The sequence below is a fragment of the Dendropsophus ebraccatus genome, chromosome 11 (genome assembly GCF_027789765.1).
Source record: "Dendropsophus ebraccatus isolate aDenEbr1 chromosome 11, aDenEbr1.pat, whole genome shotgun sequence".
Lineage (NCBI taxonomy): Eukaryota > Metazoa > Chordata > Amphibia > Anura > Hylidae > Dendropsophus > Dendropsophus ebraccatus.
Genome location: NC_091464.1, coordinates 98,157,512 through 98,183,052, shown reverse-complemented (window position 1 = coordinate 98,183,052; position 25,541 = coordinate 98,157,512). Strand labels below are relative to the sequence as shown.

At 46.3% G+C, this 25,541-nt stretch overlaps 1 protein-coding gene across 3 annotated transcripts in view; it reads left to right on the top strand.

Annotated features, from left to right (window-relative positions):
* LOC138767578 (neural cell adhesion molecule 1-like) overlaps nucleotides 1–25,541 on the top strand; it is a 176,758-nt gene that overhangs the window by 11,620 nt on the left and 139,597 nt on the right. For all 3 annotated transcript variants that reach the window (XM_069945173.1, XM_069945174.1, XM_069945172.1), the window contains exon 2: nucleotides 9,441–9,547. In XM_069945173.1, the coding sequence (XP_069801274.1) occupies nucleotides 9,511–9,547 (37 nt within the window). In that variant the 5' untranslated portion in view covers nucleotides 9,441–9,510. The remainder of the gene's footprint in view (nucleotides 1–9,440; nucleotides 9,548–25,541) is intronic.

Below are 25,541 nucleotides of genomic sequence, written 5' to 3'. Positions count from 1 at the left end.
AGAAACCGTCATGGTGGTCCGGGCCGGAAGGAGAGGAAAAGTGACGCCTCAGATCAAAGAAGACGTCACCTGTGAGTCCCTGTATAATGATTTTGTATTGAGCAGAACATTATTTGTTAGGGGCGCCGCACCGCTCTATGCTGCAATACACACACTGCTTCTTCCTAGCAACCCGAATCTTGATAAAAGCCCCCCTACCTTCCCTAGGGCTGAACTAAGTGAGGAGGGGGGGGCGCATTTATCAAGATCCGCCCTGTTACCAAAATGACCTAGAAACTGCCCTGCCCTGGGGGATGGGGGCCCTGGGCAACTGCCCTCTTTGCCCCCCCCCCAAACGCCGGCCCAGGTGATGTGTTTTGGTATCTCGGCTCTGGGATATGTGTGATGTATATCGGCTCTAGGATATTTGTGATGTGTATCGGTATCTCGGCTCTGGGATATGTGTGATGTATATCGGCTCTAGGATATTTGTGATGTGTATCGGTATCTCGGCTCTGGGATATGTGTGATGTATCTCGGCTCTGGGATATGTGTGATGTGTATCGGTATCTCGGCTCTGGGATATGTGTGTATATGGGTATCTCGGCTCTGGGATATGTGTGATATGTATCGGTATATCGGCTCTGGGATATGTGTGATGTATATGGGTATCTCGGCTCTGGGATATGTGTGATGTATCGGTATCTCGGCTCTGGGATATGTGTGATGGGTATCGGCTCTGGGATATGTGTGATATGTATCGGTATATCGGCTCTGGGATATGTGTGATGTATCTCGGCTCTGGGATATGTGTGATATGTATCGGTATATCGGCTCTGGGATATGTGTGATGTATCTCGGCTCTGGGATATGTGTGATATGTATCGGTATCTCGGCTCTGGGATATGTGTGATGTATCTCGGCTCTGGGATATGTGTGATGTATATGGGTATCTCGGCTCTGGGATATGTGTGATGTGTATCGGTATGTCGGCTCTGGGATATGTGTGTATATGGGTATCGGCTCTGGGATATGTGTGATGTATCGGTATCTCGGCTCTGGGATATGTGTGATGTATCGGTATCTCGGCTCTGGGATATGTGTGATGTATCGGTATCTCGGCTCTGGGATATGTGTGATGTATCTCGGCTCTGGGATATGTGTGATATGTATCGGTATATCGGCTCTGGGATATGTGTGATGTATCTCGGCTCTGGGATATGTGTGTATATGGGTATCTCGGCTCTGGGATATGTGTGATATGTATCGGTATATCGGCTCTGGGATATGTGTGATGTATATCGGCTCTAGGATATGTGTGATGTGTATCGGTATCTCGGCTCTGGGATATGTGTGATGTATCTCGGCTCTGGGATATGTGTGATGTATATGGGTATCTCGGCTCTGGGATATGTGTGATGTGTATCGGTATGTCGGCTCTGGGATATGTGTGTATATGGGTATCTCGGCTCTGGGATATGTGTGATGTATCGGTATCTCGGCTCTGGGATATGTGTGATGTATCGGTATCTCGGCTCTGGGATATGTGTGATGTATCGGTATCTCGGCTCTGGGATATGTGTGATGTATCTCGGCTCTGGGATATGTGTGATATGTATCGGTATATCGGCTCTGGGATATGTGTGATGTATCTCGGCTCTGGGATATGTGTGTATATGGGTATCTCGGCTCTGGGATATGTGTGATATGTATCGGTATATCGGCTCTGGGATATGTGTGATGTATATGGGTATCTCGGCTCTGGGATATGTGTGATGTATCGGTATCTCGGCTCTGGGATATGTGTGATGTGTATCGGCTCTGGGATATGTGTGATATGTATCGGTATATCGGCTCTGGGATATGTGTGATGTATCTCGGCTCTAGGATATGTGTGATATGTATCGGTATATCGGCTCTGAGATATGTGTGATGTATCTCGGCTCTGGGATATGTGTGATATGTATCGGTATATCGGCTCTGGGATATGTGTGATGTATATCGGCTCTAGGATATGTGTGATGTGTATCGGTATCTCGGCTCTGGGATATGTGTGATGTATCTCGGCTCTGGGATATGTGTGATGTATATGGGTATCTCGGCTCTGGGATATGTGTGATGTGTATCGGTATGTCGGCTCTGGGATATGTGTGTATATGGGTATCTCGGCTCTGGGATATGTGTGATGTATCGGTATCTCGGCTCTGGGACATGTGTGATGTATCGGTATCTCGGCTCTGGGATATGTGTGATGTATCGGTATCTCGGCTCTGGGATATGTGTGATGTATCTCGGCTCTGGGATATGTGTGATATGTATCGGTATATCGGCTCTGAGATATGTGTGATGTATCTCGGCTCTGGGATATGTGTGATATGTATTGGTATATCGGCTCTGGGATATGTGTGATGTATATGGGTATCTCGGCTCTGGGATATGTGTGATGTGTATCGGTATATCGGCTCTGGGATATGTGTGATGTATCTCGGCTCTGGGATATGTGTGATGTATCTCGGCTCTGGGATATGTGTGATATGTATCGGTATATCGGCTCTGGGATATGTGTGATGTATATGGGTATCTCGGCTCTGGGATATGTGTGATGTATCGGTATCTCGGCTCTGGGATATGTGTGATATGTATCGGTATATCGGCTCTGGGATATGTGTGATGTATATGGGTATCTCGGCTCTGGGATATGTGTGATGTATCGGTATCTCGGCTCTGGGATATGTGTGATGTGTATCGGTATATCGGCTCTGGGATATGTGTGATGTATCTCGGCTCTGGGATATGTGTGATGTATCTCGGCTCTGGGATATGTGTGATATGTATCGGTATATCGGCTCTGGGATATGTGTGATGTATCTCGGCTCTGGGATATGTGTGATATGTATTGGTATATCGGCTCTGGGATATGTGTGATGTATATGGGTATCTCGGCTCTGGGATATGTGTGATGTGTATCGGTATATCGGCTCTGGGATATGTGTGATGTATCTCGGCTCTGGGATATGTGTGATGTATCTCGGCTCTGGGATATGTGTGATATGTATCGGTATATCGGCTCTGGGATATGTGTGATGTATATGGGTATCTCGGCTCTGGGATATGTGTGATGTATCGGTATCTCGGCTCTGGGATATGTGTGATATGTATCGGTATATCGGCTCTGGGATATGTGTGATGTATATGGGTATCTCGGCTCTGGGATATGTGTGATGTATCGGTATCTCGGCTCTGGGATATGTGTGATGTGTATCGGTATATCGGCTCTGGGATATGTGTGATGTATCTCGGCTCTGGGATATGTGTGATGTATCTCGGCTCTGGGATATGTGTGATATGTATCGGTATATCGGCTCTGGGATATGTGTGATGTGTATCGGTATGTCGGCTCTGGGATATGTGTGATGTATTGGTATCTCGGCTCTAGGATATGTGTGATATATATGGGTATCTCGGCTCTGGGATATGTGTGATGTATCTCGCCTCTGGGATATGTGTGATGTATCGGTATCTCGGCTCTGGGATATGTGTGATGTATCTCGGCTCTGGGATATGTGTGATGTATATGGGTATCTCGGCTCTGGGATATGTGTGATGTATCTCGCCTCTGGGATATGTGTGATATGTATCGGTATATCGGCTCTGGGATATGTGTGATGTATATGGGTATCTCGGCTCTGGGATATGTATGATATGTATCGGTATATCGGCTCTGGGATATGTGTGATGTATCTCGGCTCTGGGATATGTGTGATATGTATTGGTATATCGGCTCTGGGATATGTGTGATGTATATGGGTATCTCGGCTCTGGGATATGTGTGATGTGTATCGGTATATCGGCTCTGGGATATGTGTGATGTATCTCGGCTCTGGGATATGTGTGATGTATCTCGGCTCTGGGATATGTGTGATATGTATCGGTATATCGGCTCTGGGATATGTGTGATGTATATGGGTATCTCGGCTCTGGGATATGTGTGATGTATCGGTATCTCGGCTCTAGGATATGTGTGATATGTATCGGTATATCGGCTCTGGGATATGTGTGATGTATATGGGTATCTCGGCTCTGGGATATGTGTGATGTATCGGTATCTCGGCTCTGGGATATGTGTGATGTGTATCGGTATATCGGCTCTGGGATATGTGTGATGTATCTCGGCTCTGGGATATGTGTGATGTATCTCGGCTCTGGGATATGTGTGATATGTATCGGTATATCGGCTCTGGGATATGTGTGATGTGTATCGGTATGTCGGCTCTGGGATATGTGTGATGTATCGGTATCTCGGCTCTAGGATATGTGTGATGTATATGGGTATCTCGGCTCTGGGATATGTGTGATGTATCTCGCCTCTGGGATATGTGTGATGTATCGGTATCTCGGCTCTGGGATATGTGTGATGTATCTCGGCTCTGGGATATGTGTGATGTATATGGGTATCTCGGCTCTGGGATATGTGTGATGTATCTCGCCTCTGGGATATGTGTGATATGTATCGGTATATCGGCTCTGGGATATGTGTGATGTATATGGGTATCTCGGCTCTGGGATATGTATGATATGTATCGGTATATCGGCTCTGGGATATGTGTGATGTATATGGGTATCTCGGCTCTGGGATATGTGTGATGTATATGGGTATCTCGGCTCTGGGATATGTGTGATGTATCGGTATCTCGGCTCTGGGATATGTGTGATGTATCGGTATCTCGGCTCTGGGATATGTGTGATGTATATGGGTATCTCGGCTCTGGGATATGTGTGATGTGTATCGGTATGTCGGCTCTGGGATATGTGTGATGTATATGGGTATCTCGGCTCTGGGATATGTGTGATATGTATCGGTATATCGGCTCTGGGATATGTGTGATGTATCTCGGCTCTGGGATATGTGTGATATGTATCGGTATATCGGCTCTGGGATATGTGTGATGTATCTCGGCTCTGGGATATGTGTGATGTATCTCGGCTCTGGGATATGTGTGATGTATCTCGGCTCTGGGATATGTGTGATATGTAACGGTATGTCGGCTCTGGGATATGTGTGATGTGTATCGGTATGTCGGCTCTGGGATATGTGTGATGTATATGGGTATCTCGGCTCTGGGATATGTGTGATATGTATCGGTATCTCGGCTCTGGGATATGTGTGATGTATCTCGGCTCTGGGATATGTGTGATATGTATCGGTATATCGGCTCTGGGATATGTGTGATGTATCTCGGCTCTGGGATATGTGTGATATGTATTGGTATATCGGCTCTGGGATATGTGTGATGTATATGGGTATCTCGGCTCTGGGATATGTGTGATGTATCGGTATCTCCGCTCTGGGATATGTGTGATGTATCTCGGCTCTGGGATATGTGTGATATGTATCGGTATATCGGCTCTGGGATATGTGTGATGTATATGGGTATCTCGGCTCTGGGATATGTGTGATGTGTATCGGTATATCGGATCTGGAATATGTGTGATGTATCTCGGCTCTGGGATATGTGTGATATGTATCGGTATATCGGCTCTGGGATATGTGTGATGTATCTCGGCTCTGGGATATGTGTGATATGTATCGGTATATCGGCTCTGGGATATGTGTGATGTATCTCGGCTCTGGGATATGTGTGATGTATCGGTATATCGGCTCTGGGATATGTGTGATGTATCTCGGCTCTGGGATATGTGTGATATGTATCGGTATATCGGCTCTGGGATATGTGTGATGTATCTCGGCTCTGGGATATGTGTGATGTATCTCGGCTCTGGGATATGTGTGATATGTATTGGTATATCGGCTCTGGGATATGTGTGATGTATATGGGTATCTCGGCTCTGGAATATGTGTGATGTATCGGTATCTCGGCTCTGGAATATGTGTGATGTGTATCGGTATCTCGGCTCTGGGATATGTGTGATGTGTATCGGTATCTCGGCTCTGGGATATGTGTGATGTGTATCGGTATATCGGCTCTGGGATATGTGTGATGTATCTCGGCTCTGGGATATGTGTGATGTATCTCGGCTCTGGGATATGTGTGATATGTATCGGTATATCGGCTCTGGGATATGTGTGATGTATCTCGGCTCTGGGATATGTGTGATATGTATCGGTATATCGGCTCTGGGATATGTGTGATGTATATGGGTATCTCGGCTCTGGGATATGTGTGATATGTATCGGTATATCGGCTCTGGGATATGTGTGATGTATATAGGTATCTCGGCTCTGGGATATGTGTGATGTGTATCGGTATGTCGGCTCTGGGATATGTGTGTATATGGGTATCTCGGCTCTGGGATATGTGTGATGTATCTCGGCTCTGGGATATGTGTGATGTATCTCGGCTCTGGGATATGTGTGATATGTATCGGTATATCGGCTTTGGGATATGTGTGATGTATCTCGGCTCTGGGATATGTGTGATATGTATTGGTATATCGGCTCTGGGATATGTGTGATGTATATGGGTATCTCGGCTCTGGGATATGTGTGATGTATCGGTATCTCCGCTCTGGGATATGTGTGATGTATCTCCGCTCTGGGATATGTGTGATATGTATCGGTATATCAGCTCTGGGATATGTGTGATGTATATGGGTATCTCGGCTCTGGGATATGTGTGATGTGTATCGGTATATCGGCTCTGGAATATGTGTGATGTATCTCGGCTCTGGGATATGTGTGATGTATCTCGGCTCTGGGATATAAGTGATATGTATCGGTATATCGGCTCTGGGATATGTGTGATGTATCTCGGCTCTGGGATATTTGTGATATGTATCGGTATATCGGCTCTGGGATATGTGTGATGTATATGGGTATCTCGGCTCTGGGATATGTGTGATGTATCGGTATCTCGGCTCTGGGATATGTGTTATATGTATCGGTATATCGGCTCTGGGATATGTGTGATGTATATGGGTATCTCGGCTCTGAGATATGTGTGATGTATCGGTATCTCGGCTCTGGGATATGTGTGATGTGTATCGGTATATCGGCTCTGGGATATGTGTGATGTGTCTCGGCTCTGGGATATAAGTGATATGAATTGGTATCTCGGCTCTGGGATATGTGTGATGTGTATCGGTATGTCGGCTCTGGGATATGTGTGATGTATATGGGTATCTCGGCTCTGGGATATGTGTGATGTATCTCGCCTCTGGGATATGTGTGATGTATCGGTATCTCGGCTCTGGGATATGTGTGATGTATCTCGGCTCTGGGATATGTGTGATATGTATCGGTATATCGTCTCTGGGATATGTGTGATGTATCTCGGCTCTGGGATATGTGTGATATGTATCGGTATATCGGCTCTGGGATATGTGTGATGTATATGGGTATCTCGGCTCTGGGATATGTGTGATGTATCGGTATCTCGGCTCTGGGATATGTGTGATGTGTATCGGTATATCGGCTCTGGGATATGTGTGATGTATCTCGGCTCTGGGATATGTGTGATGTATCTCGGCTCTGGGATATGTGTGATATGTAACGGTATATCGGCTCTGGGATATGTGTGATGTATATGGGTATGTCGGCTCTGGGATATGTGTGATATGTATCGGTATATCGGCTCTGGGATATGTGTGATGTATATGGGTATCTCGGCTCTGGGATATGTGTGATGTATCGGTATCTCGGCTCTGGGATATGTGTGATATGTATCGGTATATCGGCTCTGGGATATGTGTGATGTATCTCGGCTCTGGGATATGTGTGATATGTATCGGTATATCGGCTCTGGGATATGTGTGATGTATATGGGTATCTCGGCTCTGGGATATGTGTGATGTATCGGTATGTCGGCTCTGGGATATGTGTGATGTGTATCGGTATATCGGCTCTGGGATATGTGTGATGTATCTCGGCTCTGGGATATGTGTGATGTATCTCGGCTCTGGGATATGTGTGATATGTATCGGTATATCGGCTCTGGGATATGTGTGATGTATATGGGTATCTCGGCTCTGGGATATGTGTGATGTATTGGTATCTCGGCTCTGGGATATGTGTGATGTGTATCGGTATATCGGCTCTGGGATATGTGTGATGTATCTCGGCTCTGGGATATGTGTGATGTATCTCGGCTCTGGGATATGTGTGATATGTATCGGTATATCGGCTCTGGGATATGTGTGATGTATCTCGGCTCTGGGATATGTGTGATATGTATCGGTATATCGGCTCTGGGATATGTGTGATGTATATGGGTATCTCGGCTCTGGGATATGTGTGATATGTATCGGTATATCGGCTCTGGGATATGTGTGATGTATATGGGTATCTCGGCTCTGGGATGTGTGATGTATCGGTATCTCGGCTCTGGGATATGTGTGATGTGTATCGGTATGTCGGCTCTGGGATATGTGTGATGTATCTCGGCTCTGGGATATGTGTGATATGTATCGGTATATCGGCTCTGGGATATGTGTGATATGTATCGGTATATCGGCTCTGGGATATGTGTGATGTATCTCGGCTCTGGGATATGTGTGATATGTATCGGTATATCGCCTCTGGGATATGTGTGATGTATATGGGTATCTCGGCTCTGGGATATGTGTGATGTATCGGTATCTCGGCTCTGGGATATGTGTGATGTGTATCGGTATGTCGGCTCTGGGATATGTGTGATGTATATGGGTATCTCGGCTCTGGGATATGTGTGATGTATCGGTATCTCGGCTCTGGGATATGTGTGATGTGTATCGGTATGTCGGCTCTGGGATATGTTTGATGTATATGGGTATCTCGCCTCTGGGATATGTGTGATGTATCGGTATCTCGGCTCTGGGATATGTGTGATGTGTATCGGTATCTCGGCTCTGGGATATGTGTGATGTATCTCGGCTCTGGGATATGTGTGATATATATCGGTATATCGGCTCTGGGATATGTGTGATGTATCGGTATGTCGGCTCTGGGATATGTGTGATGTATATGGGTATCTCGGCTCTGGGATATGTGTGATGTATATGGGTATCTCGGCTCAGGGATATGTGTGATGTATCGGTATATCGGCTCTGGGATATGTGTGATGTATCGGTATCTCGGCTCTGGGATATGTGTGATGTATATGGGTATCTCGGCTCTGGGATATGTGTGATGTATCTCGCCTCTGGGATATGTGTGATGTATCGGTATCTCGGCTCTGGGATATGTGTGATATGTATCGGTATATCGGCTCTGGGATATGTGTGATGTATATGGGTATCTCGGCTCTGGGATATGTGTGATGTATCGGTATCTCGGCTCTGGGATATGTGTGATATGTATCGGTATATCGGCTCTGGGATATGTGTGATGTATATGGGTATCTCGGCTCTGGGATATGTGTGATGTATCGGTATCTCGGCTCTGGGATATGTGTGATGTGTATCGGTATATCGGCTCTGGGATATGTGTGATGATCTCTGTGTTATCCGTGTCCCTAACTTTGCAGGTTCTTCAGGAGGAGGAGCACACACCCTTGATATCATCTGGGAGATCCCAGAGACGGTCGCCCCTCCATCATGACGCCACTCCTGATGTTTTGCTTGCTGTTCTCCGGTATGTAGGGGGCGCTGCTCATGGTGTAGGGGGGGGGGGGGGTTTCTTTATTTTTTGATGACTGTTTTTCAAATTCACACCTGAGGAAGGTCCCGTCCCCTCACAGGGACATCTACATTCTGTATGTGCTGGTGAGGGCCCTGGCCATAGGAGATTACAGGGATTACAGCCTACAAGACACGGAAACAACACATGCAGGAGACTCAGCTGCCAGTCATGGTGTACTATGGATGCCGCATGTTTACTAGAGGTTAGAGGCCTTCCTGAATACATCAGCTTTTATAGTTTTGTTTTTGAAGATCATGATGGTGAATGAGAGCTGAACGGTTCAGGGTAATGAGTTCCAGAGTATAGAGGAAGCATGGGAGACATCATGGAGATTGCTGTGTAAGGACCGGACAAGGGAAAACACAGATTTCAGAAATTACATGAGGGTCAATACCAGGATATCAGAGCTGTATGGAGAGGAGAGGACAGTATGTGAGGAGGTATCAGGAGATTAGGGTAGAGATGTATGGAGAGGACAGTATGTGAGGAGGTATCAGGAGATTAGGGTAGAGATGTATGGAGAGGACAGTATGTGAGGAGGTATCAGGAGATAAGGGTAGAGATGTATGGAGAGGAGAGGACAGTATGTGAGGAGGTATCAGGAGATTAGGGTAGAGATGTATGGAGAGGACAGTATGTGAGGCGGTATCAGGAGATTAGGGGAGAGATGTATGGAGAGGACAGTATGTGAGGAGGTATCAGGAGATTAGGGTAGAGATGTATGGGGAGGACAGGACAGTATGTGAGGAGGTATCAGGAGATTAGGGTAGAGATGTATGGAGAGGAGAGGACAGTATGTGAGGAGGTATCAGGAGATTAGGGTAGAGATGTATGGAGAGGACAGTATGTGAGGAGGTATCAGGAGATAAGGGTAGAGATGTATGGAGAGGACAGTATGTGAGGAGGTATCAGGAGATTAGGGTAGAGATGTATGGAGAGGAGAGGACAGTATGTGAGGAGGTATCAGGAGATTAGGGTAGAGATGTATGGAGAGGAGAGGACAGTATGAGGAGGTATCAGGAGATTAGGGTAGAGATGTATGGAGAGGACAGGACAGTATGTGAGGAGGTATCAGGAGATTAGGGTAGAGATGTATGGAGAGGACAGGACAGTATGTGAGGAGGTATCAGGAGATTAGGGTAGAGATGTATGGAGAGGTCAGTATGTGAGGAGGTATCAGGAGATTAGGGTAAAGATGTATGGAGGACAGGACAGTATGTGAGGAGATATCAGGAGATTAGGGTAGAGATGTATGGAGAGGACAGGACAGTATGTGAGGAGGTATCAGGAGATTAGGGTAGAGATGTATGGAGAGGACAGTATGTGAAGAGGTATCAGGAGATTAGGGTAGAGATGTATGGACAGGACAGTATGTGAGGAGGTATCAGGAGATTAGGGTAGAGATGTATGGAGAGGAGAGGACAGTATGAGGAGGTATCAGGAGATTAGGGTAGAGATGTATGGAGAGGACAGTATGTGAGGAGATATCAGGAGATTAGGGTAGAGATGTATGGAGAGGACAGGACAGTATGTGAGGAGGTATCAGGAGATTAGGGTAGAGATGTATGGACAGGACAGTATGTGAGGAGGTATCAGGAGATTAGGGTAGAGATGTATGGAGAGGACAGTATGTGAGGAGGTATCAGGAAATTAGGGTAGAGATGTATGGAGAGGAGAGGACAGTATGTAAGGAGGTATCAGGAGATTAGGGTAGAGATGTATGGAGAGGAGAGGACAGTATGTGAGGAGGTATCAGGAGATTAGGGTAGAGATGTATGGACAGGACAGTATGTGAGGAGGTATCAGGAGATTAGGGTAAAGATGTATGGAGAGGAGAGGACAGTATGTGAGGAGGTATCAGGAGATTAGGGTAGAGATGTATGGGGAGGACAGTATGTGAGGGGGTATCAGGAGATTAGGGTAGAGATGTATGGAGAGGACAGTATGTGAGGAGGTATCAAGAGATTAGGGTAGAGATGTATGGAGAGGAGAGGACAGTATGTGAGGAGGTATCAGGAGATTAGGGTAGAGATGTATGGAGAGGACAGTATGTGAGGAGGTATTAGGAGATTAGGGTAGAGATGTATGGAGAGGACAGTATGTAAGGAGGTATCAGGAGATTAGGGTAGAGATGTATGGAGAGGACAGTATGTGAGGAGGTATCAGGAGATTAGGGTAGAGATGTATGGAGAGGAGAGGACAGTATGTGAGGAGGTATCAGGAGATTAGGGTAGAGATGTATGGAGAGGACAGTATGTGAGGAGGTATCAGGAGATTAGGGTAGAGATGTATGGAGAGGACAGTATGTGAGGAGGTATCAGTAGATTAGGGTAGAGATGTATGGAGAGGACAGGACAGTATGTGAGGAGGTATCAGGAGATTAGGGTAGAGATGTATGGAGAGGAGAGGACAGTATGTGAGGAGGTATCAGGAGATTAGGGTAGAGATGTATGGAGAGGACAGTATGTGAGGAGGTATCAGGAGATTAGGGTAGAGATGTATGGAGAGGACAGTATGTGAGGAGGTATCAGGAGATTAGGGTAGAGATGTATGGAGAGGAGAGGACAGTATGTGAGGAGGTATCAGGAGATCAGGGTAGAGATGTATGGAGAGGAGAGGACAGTATGTGAGGAGGTATCAGGAGATTAGGGTAGAGATGTATGGAGAGGACAGTATGTGAGGAGGTATCAGGAGATTAGGGTAGAGATGTATGGAGAGGAGAGGACAGTATGTGAGGAGGTATCAGGAGATTAGGGTAGAGATGTATGGAGAGGAGAGGACAGTATGTGAGGAGGTATCAGGAGATTAGGGTAGAGATGTATGGAGAGGACAGTATGTGAGGAGGTATCAGGAGATTAGGGTAGAGATGTATGGGGAGGAGAGGACAGTATGTGAGGAGGTATCAGGGGATTAGGGTAGAGATGTATGGAGAGGGCAGTATGTGAGGAGGTATCAGGAGATTAGGGTAGAGATGTATGGAGAGGACAGTATGTGAGGAGGTATCAGGAGATTAGGGTAGAGATGTATGGAGAGGACAGTATGTGAGGAGGTATCAGGAGATTAGGGCAGAGATGTATGAAGAGGAGAGGACAGTATGTGAGGAGGTATCAGGAGATTAGGGTAGAGATGTATGGAGAGGAGAGGACAGTATGTGAGGAGGTATCAGGAGATTAGGGTAGAGATGTATGGAGAGGAGAGGACAGTATGTGAGGAGGTATCAGGAGATTAGGGTAGAGATGTATGGAGAGGACAGTATGTGAGGAGGTATCAGGAGATTAGGGCAGAGATGTATGAAGAGGAGAGGACAGTATGTGAGGAGGTATCAGGAGATTAGGGTAGAGATGTATGGAGAGGAGAGGACAGTATGTGAGGAGGTATCAGGAGATTAGGGTAGAGATGTATGGAGAGGACAGTATGTGAGGAGGTATCAGGAGATTAGGGTAGAGATGTATGGAGAGGAGAGGACAGTATGTGAGGAGGTATCAGGAGATTAGGGCAGAGATGTATGAAGAGGAGAGGACAGTATGTGAGGAGGTATCAGGAGATTAGGGTAGAGATGTATGGAGAGGAGAGGACAGTATGTGAGGAGGTATCAGGAGATTAGGGTAGAGATGTATGGAGAGGACAGTATGTGAGGAGGTATCAGGAGATTAGGGCAGAGATGTATGAAGAGGAGAGGACAGTATGTGAGGAGGTATCAGGAGATTAGGGTAGAGATGTATGGAGAGGAGAGGACAGTATGTGAGGAGGTATCAGGAGATTAGGGTAGAGATGTATGGAGAGGACAGTATGTGAGGAGGTATCAGGAGATTAGGGTAGAGATGTATGGAGAGGAGAGGACAGTATGTGAGGAGGTATCAGGAGATTAGGGTAGAGATGTATGGAGAGGACAGTATGTGAGGAGGTATCAGGAGATTAGGGTAGAGATGTATGGAGAGGAGAGGACAGTATGTGAGGAGGTATCAGGAGATTAGGGTAGAGATGTATGGAGAGGAGAGGACAGTATGTGAGGAGGTATCAGGAGATTAGGGTAGAGATGTATGGAGAGGACAGTATGTGAGGAGGTATCAGGAGATTAGGGTAGAGATGTATGGAGAGGAGAGGACAGTATGTGAGGAGGTATCAGGAGATTAGGGTAGAGATGTATGGAGAGGACAGGACAGTATGTGAGGAGGTATCAGGAGATTAGGATAAAGATGTATGGAGAGGACAGTATGTGATGAGGTATCAGGAGATTAGGGTAGAGATGTATGGAGAGGACAGTATGTGAGGAGATATCAGGAGATTAGGGTAGAGATGTATGGAGAAGACAGTATGTGAGGAGGTATCAGGAGATTAGGGTAGAGATGTGTGAAGAGGACAGGACAGTATGTGAGGAGGTATCAGGAGATTAGGGTAGAGATGTATGGAGAGGACAGTATGTGAGGAGGTATCAGGAGATTAGGGTAGAGATGTATGGAGAGGAGAGGACAGTATGTGAGGAGATATCAGGAGATTAGGGTAGAGATGTATGGAGAGGACAGTATGTGAGGAGATATCAGGAGATTAGGGTAGAGATGTATGGAGAGGACAGGACAGTATGTGAGGAGGTATCAGGAGATTAGGGTAGAGATGTATGGAGAGGACAGTATGTGAGGAGGTATCAGGGGATTAGGGTAGAGATGTATGGAGAGGACAGTATGTGAGGAGGTATCAGGAGATTAGGGTAGAGATGTATAGAGAGGAGAGGACAGTATGTGAGGAGGTATCAGGAGATTAGCGTAGAGATGTATGGAGAGGACAGGACAGTATATGAGGAGGTATCAGGAGATTAGGGTAGAGATGTATGGAGAGGAGAGGACAGTACGTGAGGAGGTATCAGGAGATTAGGGTAGAGATGTATGGAGAGGACAGGACAGTATGTGAGGAGGTATCAGGAGATTAGGGTAGAGATGTATGGAGAGGACAGGACAGTATGTGAGGAGGTATCAGGAGATTAGGGTTGAGATGTATGGAGAGGACAGGACAGTATGTGAGGAGGTATCAGGAGATTAGGGTAGAGATGTATGGAGAGGACAGTATGTGAGGAGGTATCAGGAGATTAGGGTAGAGATGTATGGAGAGGACAGGACAGTATGTGAGGAGGTATCAGGAGATTAGGGTAGAGATGTATGGAGAGGACAGGACAGTATGTGAGGAGGTATCAGGAGATTAGGGTAGAGATATATGGAGAGGACAGTATGTGAGGAGGTATCAGGAGATTAGGGTAGAGATGTATGGAGAGGACAGTATGTGAGGAGGTATCAGGAGATTAGGGTAGAGATGTATGGAGAGGACAGTATGTGAGGAGGTATCAGGAGATTAGGGTAGAGATGTATGGAGAGGAGAGGACAGTATGTGAGGGGGTATCAGGAGGTTAGGGTAGAGATGTATGGAGAGGACAGGACAGTATGTGAGGAGGTATCAAGAGATTAGGGTGGAGATGTATGGAGGGGAGAGGACAGTATATGAAGAGGTATCAGGAGATTAGGGTAGAGATGTATGGAGAGGAGAGGACAGTATGTGAGGAGGTATCAGGAGATTAAGGTAGAGATGTATGGAGAAGACAGTATGTGAGGAGGTATCAGGAGATTAAGGTAGAGATGTATGGAGAGGACAGTATGTGAGGAGGTATCAGGAGATTAGGGTAGAGATGTATGGACAGGACAGTATGTGAGGAGGTATCAGGGGATTAGAGTAGAGATGTATGGAGAGGACAGTATGTGAGGAGGTATCAGGAGATTAGGGTAGAGATGTATGGAGAGGAAAGGACAGTATATGAAGAGGTATCAGGAGATTAGGGTAGAGATGTATGGAGAGGAGAGGACAGTATGTGAGGAGGTATCAGGAGATTAAGGTAGAGATGTATGGAGAAGACAGTACGTGAGGAGGTATCAGGAGATTAAGGTAGAGATGTATGGAGAGGACAGTATGTGAGGAGGTATCAGGAGATTAGGGTAGAGATGTATGGAGAGGACAGTATGTGAGGAGGTATCAGGAGATTAGGGTAGAGATGTATGGAGAGGACAGGACAGTATGTGAGGAGGTATCAGGAGATTAGGGTAGAGATGTATGGAGAGGAGAGGACAGTATGTGAGGAGGTATCAGGGGATTAGGGTAGAGATGTATGGAGAGGGCAGTATATGAGGAGGTATCAGGAGATTAGGGTAGAGATGTATGGAGAGGACAGTATGTGAGGAGGTATCAGGAGATTAGGGTAGAGATGTATGGAGAGGAGAGGACAGTATGTGAGGAGATATCAGGAGATTAGGGCAGAGATGTATGGAGAGGACAGGACAGTATGTGAGGAGGTATCAGGAGATTAGGGTAGAGATGTATGGAGAGGACAGTATGTGAGGAGGTATCAGGAGATTAGGGTAGAGATGTATGGAGATGACAGTATGTGAGGAGGTATCAGGAGATTAGGGTAGAGATGTATGGAGAGGAGAGGACAGTATGTGAGGAGATATCAGGAGATTAGGGCAGAGATGTATGGAGAGGACAGGACAGTATGTGAGGAGGTATCAGGAGATTAGGGTAGAGATGTATGGAGAGGACAGTATGTGAGGAGGTATCAGGAGATTAGGGTAGAGATGTATGGAGAGGACAGTATGTGAGGAGGTATCAGGAGATTAGGGTAGAGATGTATGGAGAGGAGAGGACAGTATGTGAGGAGGTATCAGGAGATTAGCGTAGAGATGTATGGAGAGGACAGGACAGTATATGAGGAGGTATAAGGAGATTAGGGTAGAGATGTATGGAGAGGAGAGGACAGTACGTGAGGAGGTATCAGGAGATTAGGGTAGAGATGTATGGAGAGGACAGGACAGTATGTGAGGAGGTATCAGGAGATTAGGGTAGAGATGTATGGAGAGGACAGGACAGTATGTGAGGAGGTATCAGGAGATTAGGGTTGAGATGTATGGAGAGGACAGGACAGTATGTGAGGAGGTATCAGGAGATTAGGGTAGAGATGTATGGAGAGGACAGTATGTGAGGAGGTATCAGGAGATTAGGGTAGAGATGTATGGAGAGGACAGGACAGTATGTGAGGAGGTATCAGGAGATTAGGGTAGAGATGTATGGAGAGGACAGGACAGTATGTGAGGAGGTATCAGGAGATTAGGGTAGAGATGTATGGAAAAGGACAGTGTGTGAGGAGGTATCAGGAGATTAGGGTAGAGATGTATGGAGAGGACAGTATGTGAGGAGGTATCAGGAGATTAGGGTAGAGATGTATGGAGAGGACAGTATGTGAGGAGGTATCAGGAGATTAGAATAGAGATGTATGGAAAAGGACAGTGTGTGAGGAGGTATCAGGAGATTAGGGTAGAGATGTATGGAGAGGACAGTATGTGAGGAGGTATCAGGAGATTAGGGTAGAGATGTATGGAGAGGACAGTATGTGAGGAGGTATCAGGAGATTAGGATAGAGATGTATGGAGAGGACAGTATGTGAGGAGGTATCAGGAGATTAGGGTAGAGATGTATGGAGAGGACAGGACAGTATGTGAGGAGGTATCAGGAGATTAGGGTAGAGATGTATGGAGAGGACAGTATGTGAGGAGGTATCAGGAGATTAGGGTAGAGATGTATGGAGAGGAGAGGACAGTATGTGAGGGGGTATCAGGAGATTAGGGTAGAGATGTATGGAGAGGACAGGACAGTATGTGAGGAGGTATCAGGAGATTAGGGTAGAGATGTATGGAGAGGACAGGACAGTATGTGAGGAGGTATCAGGAGATTAGGGTAGAGATGTATGGAGAGGACAGGACAGTATGTGAGGAGGTATCAGGAGATTAGGGTAGAGCTGTATGGAGAGGACAGTATGTGAGGAGGTATCAGGAGATTAGGGTAGAGATGTATGGACAGGACAGTATGTGAGGAGGTATCAGGGGATTAGGGTAGAGATGTATGGAGAGGAGAGGACAGTATGTGAGGAGATATCAGGAGATTAGGGTAGAGATGTATGGAGAGGACAGGACAGTATGTGAGGAGGTATCAGGAGATTAGGGTAGAGCTGTATGGAGAGGACAGTATGTGAGGAGGTATCAGGAGATTAGGGTAGAGATGTATGGACAGGACAGTATGTGAGGAGGTATCAGGAGATTATTGTAGAGATGTATGGAGAGGACAGGATAGTATGTGAGGAGGTATCAGGAGATTAGGGTAGAGATGTATGGAGAGGACAGTATGTGAGGAGGTATCAGGAGATTAGGGTAGAGATGTATGGAGAGGACAGGACAGTATGTGAGGAGGTATCAGGAGATTAGGGTAGAGATGTATGGAGAGGACAGTATGTGAGGAGGTATCAGGAGATTAGGGTAGAGATGTATGGAGAGGACAGGACAGTATGTAATGAGGTATCAGGAGATTAGGGTAGAGATGTATGGAGAGGACAGTATGTGAGGAGGTATCAGGAGATTAGGGTAGAGATGTATGGAGAGGACAGTATGTGAGGAGGTATCAGGAGATTAGGGTAGAGATGTATGGAGAGGACAGGACAGTATGTGAGGAGATATCAGGAGATTAGGGTAGAGATGTATGGAGAGGACAGGACAGTATGTGAGGAGGTATCAGGAGATTAGGGTAGAGATGTATGGAGAGGAGAGGACAGTATGTGAGGAGGTATCAGGAGATTAGGGTAGAGATGTATGGAGAGGGCAGTATATGAGGAGGTATCAGGAGATTAGGATAGAGATGTATGGAGAGGACAGTATGTGAGGAGGTATCAGGAGATTAGGGTAGAGATGTATGGAGAGGACAGGACAGTATGTGAGGAGGTATCAGGAGATTAGGGTAGAGATGTATGGAGAGGACAGTATGTGAGGAGGTATCAGGAGATTAGGATAGAGATGTATGGAGAGGACAGAATGTGAGGAGGTATCAGGAGATTAGGGTAGAGATGTATGGAGAGGAGAGGACAGTATGTGAGGGGGTATCAGGAGATTAGGGTAGAGATGTATGGAGAGGTATCAGAGATGTATGGAGAGGACAGGACAGTATGTGAGGAGGTATCAGGAGATTAGGGTAGAGATGTATGGAGAGGACAGTATGTGAGGAGGTATCAGGAGATTAGGGTAGAGATGTATGGAGAGGACAGGACAGTATGTGAGGAGGTATCAGGAGATTAGGGTAGAGATGTATGTCCTGTCCCCTGTCCATAGAGCTGTATGGAGAGGACAGTATGTGAGGAGGTATAAGGAGATTAGGGTAGAGATGTATGGAGAGGACAGTATGTGAGGAGGTATCAGGGGATTAGAGTAGAGATGTATGGAGAGGACAGGACAGTATGTGAGGAGGTATCAGGAGATTAGGGTAGAGATGTATGGAGAGGACAGGACAGTATGTGAGGAGATATCAGGAGATTAGGGTAGAGATGTATGGAGAGGACAGTATGTGAGGAGGTATCAGGAGATTAGGGTAGAGATGTATGGAGAGGACAGTATGTAAGGAGGTATCAGGAAATTAGGATAGAGATGTATGGAGAGGACGGGACAGTATGTGAGGAGGTATCAGGAGATTAGGGTAGAGATGTATGGAGAGGACGGGACAGTATGTTAAGAGGTATGAGGAGATTAGGGTAGAGATGTATGGAGAGGACAGTATGTGAGGAGGTATCAGGAGATTAGGATAGAGATGTATGGAGAGGACAGGACAGTGTGTGAGGAGGTATCAGGAGATTAGGGTAGAGATGTATGGAGAGGACAGGACAGTATGTGAGGAGGTATCAGGAGATTAGGGTAGAGATGTATGGAGAGGACAGTATGTGAGGAGGTATCAGGAGATTAGGGTAGAGATGTATGGAGAGGAGAGGACAGTATGTGAGGAGGTATCAGGAGATTAGGGTAGAGATGTATGGAGAGGACAGGACAGTATGTGAGGAGAGGTATCAGGAGATTAGGGTAGAGATGTATGGAGAGGAGAGGACAGTATGTGAGGAGGTATCAGGAGATTAGGGTAGAGATGTATGGAGAGGAGAGGGCAGTATGTGAGGAGGTATCAGGAGTTTAGGGTAGAGATGTATGGAGAGGAGAGGACAGTATGTGAGGAGGTATCAGGAGATTAGGGTAGAGATGTATGGAGAGGACAGGACAGTATGTGAGGAGGTATCAGGAGATTAAGGTAGAGATGTATGGAGAGGACAGTATGTGAGGAGGTATCAGGAGATTAGGGTAGAGATGTATGGAGAGGACAGTATGTGAGGAGGTATCAGGAGATTAGGGTAGAGATGTATGGGGAGGAGAGGACAGTATGTGAGGAGGTATCAGGAGATTAGGGTAGAGATGTATGGAGAGGACAGTATGTGAGGAGGTATCAGGAGATTAGGGTAGAGATGTATGGAGAGGACAGTATGTGAGGAGGTATCAGGAGATTAGGGTAGAGATGTATGGAGAGGAGAGGACAGTATGTGAGGAGGTATCAGGAGATTAGGGTACAGCTGTATGGAGAGGACAGTATGTGAGGAGGTATCAGGAGATTAGGGTAGAGATGTATGGAGAGGAGAGGACAGTATGTGAGGAGGTATCAGGAGATTAGGATAGAGATGTATGGAGAGGACAGGACAGTATATGAAGAGGTATCAGGAGATTAGGGTAGAGATGTATGGAGAGGAGAGGACAGTATGTGAGGAGGTATCAGGAGATTAAGGTAGAGATGTATGGAGAAGACAGTATGTGAGGAGGTATCAGGAGATTAGGGTAGAGATGTATGGAGAGGACAGGACAGTATTTGAGGAGGACAGTATGTGAGGAGGTATTAGGAGATTAGGGTAGAGATGTATGGAGAGGAGAGGACAGTATGTTAGGAGGTATCAGGAGATTAGGGTAGAGATGTATGGAGAGGACAGTATGTGAGGAGGTATCAGGAGATTAGGGTAGAGATGTATGGAGAGGACAGTATGTGAGGAGGTATCAGGGGATTAGAGTAGAGATGTATGGAGAGGACAGTATGTGAGGAGGTATCAGGAGGTTAGGGTAGAGATGTATGGAGAGGAGAGGACAGTATGTGAGGAGGTATCAGGAGATTAGGGTAGAGATGTATGGAGAGGACAGTATGTGAGGAGGTATCAGGAGATTAGGGTAGAGATGTATGGAGAGGACAGGACAGTATGTGAGGAGGTATCAGGAGATTAGGGTAGAGATGTATGGAGAGGACAGGACAGTATGTGAGGAGGTATCAGGAGATTAGGGTAGAGATGTATGGAGAGGAGAGGACAGTATGTGAGGAGGTATCAGGAGATTAGGGTAGAGATGTATGGAGAGGACAGTATGTGAGGAGGTATCAGGAGATTAGGGTAGAGATGTATGGAGAGGACAGTATGTGAGGAGGTATCAGGAGATTAGGGTAGAGATGTATGGAGAGGACAGTATATGAGGAGGTATCAGGAGATTAGGATAGAGATGTATGGAGAGGACAGTATGTGAGGAGGTATCAGGAGATTAGGGTAGAGATGTATGGAGAGGACAGGACAGTATGTGAGGAGGTATCAGGAGATTAGGGTAGAGATGTATGGAGAGGATAGGACAGTATGTGAGGAGATATCAGGAGATTAGGGTAGAGATGTATGGAGAGGACAGTATGTGAGGAGGTATCAGGAGGTTAGGGTAGAGATGTATGGAGAGGACAGTATGTGAGGAGGTATCAGGAGATTAGGGTAGAGATGTATGGAGAGGACAGGACAGTATGTGAGGAGGTATCAGGAGATTAGGGTAGAGATGTATGGAGAGGACAGTATGTGAGGAGGTATCAGGAGATTAGGGTAGAGATGTATGGAGAGGACAGTATGTGAGGAGGTATCAGGAGATTAGGGTAGACATGTATGGAGAGGAGAGGACAGTATGTGAGGAGGTATCAGGAGATTAGGGTAGAGATGTATGGAGAGGAGAGGACAGTATGTGAGGAGGTATCAGGAGATTAGGGTGGAGATGTATGGAGAGGACAGGACAGTATGTGAGGAGGTATCAGGAGATTAGCGTAGAGATGTATGGAGAGGACAGGACAGCATGTGAGGAGGTATCAGGAGATTAGGGTAGAGATGTATGGAGAGGACAGGACAGCATGTGAGGAGGTATCAGGAGATTAGGGTAGAGATGTATGGAGAGGAGAGGACAGTATGTGAGGAGGTATTAGGAGATTAGGGTAGAGATGTATGGAGAGGACAGTATGTGAGGAGGTATCAGTATATTAGGGTTGAGATGTATGGAGAGGACAGTATGTGAGGAGGTATCAGGAGATTAGGGTAGAGATGTATGGAGAGGAGAGGACAGTATGTGAGGAGGTATCAGGAGATTAAGGTAGAGATGTATGGAGAGGACAGTATGTGAGGAGGTATCAGGAGGTTAGGGTAGAGATGTATGGAGAGAACAGGACAGTATGTGAGGAGGTATCAGGAGATTAGGGTAGAGATGTATGGAGAGGAGAGGACAGTATGTGAGGAGGTATCAGGAGATTAGGGTAGAGATGTATGGAGAGGACAGGACAGTATGTGAGGAGGTATCAGGAGATTAGGGTAGAGATGTATGGAGAGGACAGTATGTGAGGAGGTATCAGGAGATTAGGATAAAGATGTATGGAGAGGACAGTATGTGATGAGGTATCAGGAGGTTAGGGTAGAGATGTATGGAGAGGACAGTATGTGAGGAGGTATCAGGAGATTAGGGTAGAGATGTATGGAGAGGACAGGACAGTATGTGAGGAGGTATCAGGAGATTAGGGTAGAGATGTATGGAGAGGACAGGACAGTATGTGAGGAGGTATCAGGAGATTAGGGTAGAGATGTATGGAGAGGAGAGGACAGTATGTGAGGAGGTATCAGGAGATTAGGGTAGAGATGTATGGAGAGGACAGTATGTGAGGAGGTATCAGGAGATTAGGGTAGAGATGTATGGAGAGGACAGTATGTAAAGAGGTATCAGGAGATTAGGGTAGAGATGTATGGAGAGGAGAGGACAGTATGTGAGGAGGTATCAGAAGATTAGGGTAGAGATGTATGGAGAGGACAGTATGTGAGGAGGTATCAGGAGATAAGGGTAGAGATGTATGGAGAGGAGAGGACAGTATGTGAGGAGGTATCAGGAGATTAGGGTGGAGATGTATGGAGAGGACAGAATGTGAGGAGGTATCAGGAGATTAGGTTAGAGATGTATGGAGAGGACAGTATGTGAGGAGGTATCAGGAGATTAGGGTAGAGATGTATGGAGAGGAGAGGACAGTATGTGAGGAGGTATCAGGAGATTAAGGTAGAGATGTATGGAGAAGACAGTATGTGAGGAGGTATCAGGAGATTAAGGTAGAGATGTATGGAGAGGACAGTATGTGAGGAGGTATCAGGAGATTAGGGTAGAGATGTATGGAGAGGAGAGGACAGTATGTGAGGAGGTATCAGGAGATTAGGGTAGAGATGTATGGAGAGGACAGGACAGTATGTGAGGAGGTATCAGGGGATTAGAGTAGAGATGTATGGAGAGGACAGTATGTGAGGAGGTATCAGGAGATTAGGGTAGAGATGTATGGAGAGGACAGGACAGTATGTGTGGAGGTATCAGGAGATTAGGGTAGAGATGTATGGAGAGGAGAGGACAGTATGTGAGGAGGTATCAGGAGATTAGGGTAGAGATGTATGGAGAGGACAGAATGTGAGGAGGTATCAGGAGATTAGGGTAGAGATGTATGGAGAGGACAGTATGTGAGGAGGTATCAGGAGATTAGGGTAGAGATGTATGGAGAGGACAGTATGTGAGGAGGTATCAGGAGATTAGGGTAGAGATGTATGGAGAGGACAGTATGTGAGGAGGTATCAGGAGATTAGGGTAGAGATGTATGGAGAGGACAGGACAGTATGTGAGGAGGTATCAGGAGATTAGGGTAGATATTTATGGAGAGGACAGGACAGTATGTGAGGAGGTATCAGGAGATTAGGGTAGAGATGTATGGAGAGGACAGTATGTGAGGGGGTATCAGGAGATTAGGGTAGAGATGTATGGAGAGGAGAGTATGTGAGGAGGTATCAGGAGGTTAGGGTCAAGATGTATGGAGAGGACGAGACAGTATGTGAGGAGGTATCAGGAGATTAGGCTAGAGATGTAGGGAGAGGACAGGACAGTATGTGAGGAGGTATCAGGGGATTAGGGTAGAGATGTATGGAGAGGACAGTATGTAAGGAGGTATCAGGAGATTAGGGCAGAGATGTATGGAGAGGACAGGACAGTATGTGATGAGGTATCAGGAGATTAGGGTAGATATTTATGGAGAGGACAGGACAGTATGTGAGGAGGTATCAGGAGATTAGGGTAGAGATGTATGGAGAGGAGAGGACAGTATGTGAGGAGGTATCAGGAGATTAGGGTAGAGATGTATGGAGAGGACAGTATGTGAGGAGGTATCAGGAGATTAGGGTAGAGATGTATGGAGAGGACAGTATGTGAGGAGGTATCAGGAGATTAGGGTAGAGATGTATGGAGAGAAGAGGACAGTATGTGAGGAGGTATCAGGAGATTAGGGTAGAGATGTATGGAGAGGAGAGGACAGTATGTGAGGAGGTATCAGGCGATTAGGGTAGAGATGTATGGAGAGGACAGGACAGTATGTGAGGAGGTATCAGGAGATTAGGGTAGAGATGTATGGACAGGACAGTATGTGAGGAGGTATCAGGAGATTAGGGTAGAGATGTATGGAGAGGACAGGACAGTATGTGAGGAGGTATCAGGAGATTAAGGTAGAGATGTATGGAGAGGACAGTATGTGAGGAGGTATCAGGAGATTAGGGTAGAGATGGATGGAGAGGACAGTATGTGAGGAGGTATCAGGAGATTAAGGTAGAGATGGATGGAGAGGAGATGACAGTATGTGAGGAGATATCAGGAGATTAAGGTAGAGATGGATGGAGAGGACAGTATGTGAGGAGGTATCAGGAGATTAGGGTACAGATGGATGGAGAGGACAGTATGTGAGTAGGTATCAGTAGATTAAGGTAGAGATGGATGGAGAGGAGAGGACAGTATGTGAGGAGGTATCAGGAGATTAGGGTAGAGATGTATGGAGAGGAGAGGACAGTATGTGAGGAGGTATCAGGAGGTTAGGGTCAAGATGTATGGAGAGGAGAGGACAGTATGTGAGGAGGTATCAGGAGATTAGGGTAGAGATGTATGGAGAGGAGAGGACAGTATGTGAGGAGGTATCAGGAGATTAGGGTGGAGATGTATGGAGAGGACAGAATGTGAGGAGGTATCAGGAGATTAGGGTAGAGATGTATGGAGAGGACAGTATGTGAGGAGGTATCAGGAGATTAGGGTAGAGATGTATGGAGAGGAGAGGACAGTATGTGAGGAGGTATCAGGAGATTAAGGTAGAGATGTATGGAGAAGACAGTATGTGAGGAGGTATCAGGAGATTAAGGTAGAGATGTATGGAGAGGACAGTATGTGAGGAGGTATCAGGAGGTTAGGGTAGAGATGTATGGAGAGGACAGGACAGTATGTGAGGAGGTATCAGGAGATTAGGGTAGAGATGTATGGAGAGGACAGTATGTGAGGAGGTATCAGGACATTAGGATAAAGATGTATGGAGAGGACAGTATGTGATGAGGTATCAGGAGGTTAGGGTAGAGATGTATGGAGAGGACAGTATGTGAGGAGGTATCAGGAGATTAGGGTAGAGATGTATGAAGAGGACAGGACAGTATGTGAGGAGGTATCAGGAGATTAGGGTAGAGATGTATGGAGAGGACAGTATGTGAGGAGGTATCAGGAGATTAGGGTAGAGATGTATGGAGAGGACAGTATGTGAGGAGGTATCAGGAGATTAGGGTAGAGATGTATGGAGAGGAGAGGACAGTATGTGAGGAGGTATCAGGAGATTAGGGTAGAGATGTATGGAGAGGACAGGACAGTACGTGAGGAAGTATCAGGAGATCAGGGTAGAGATGTAT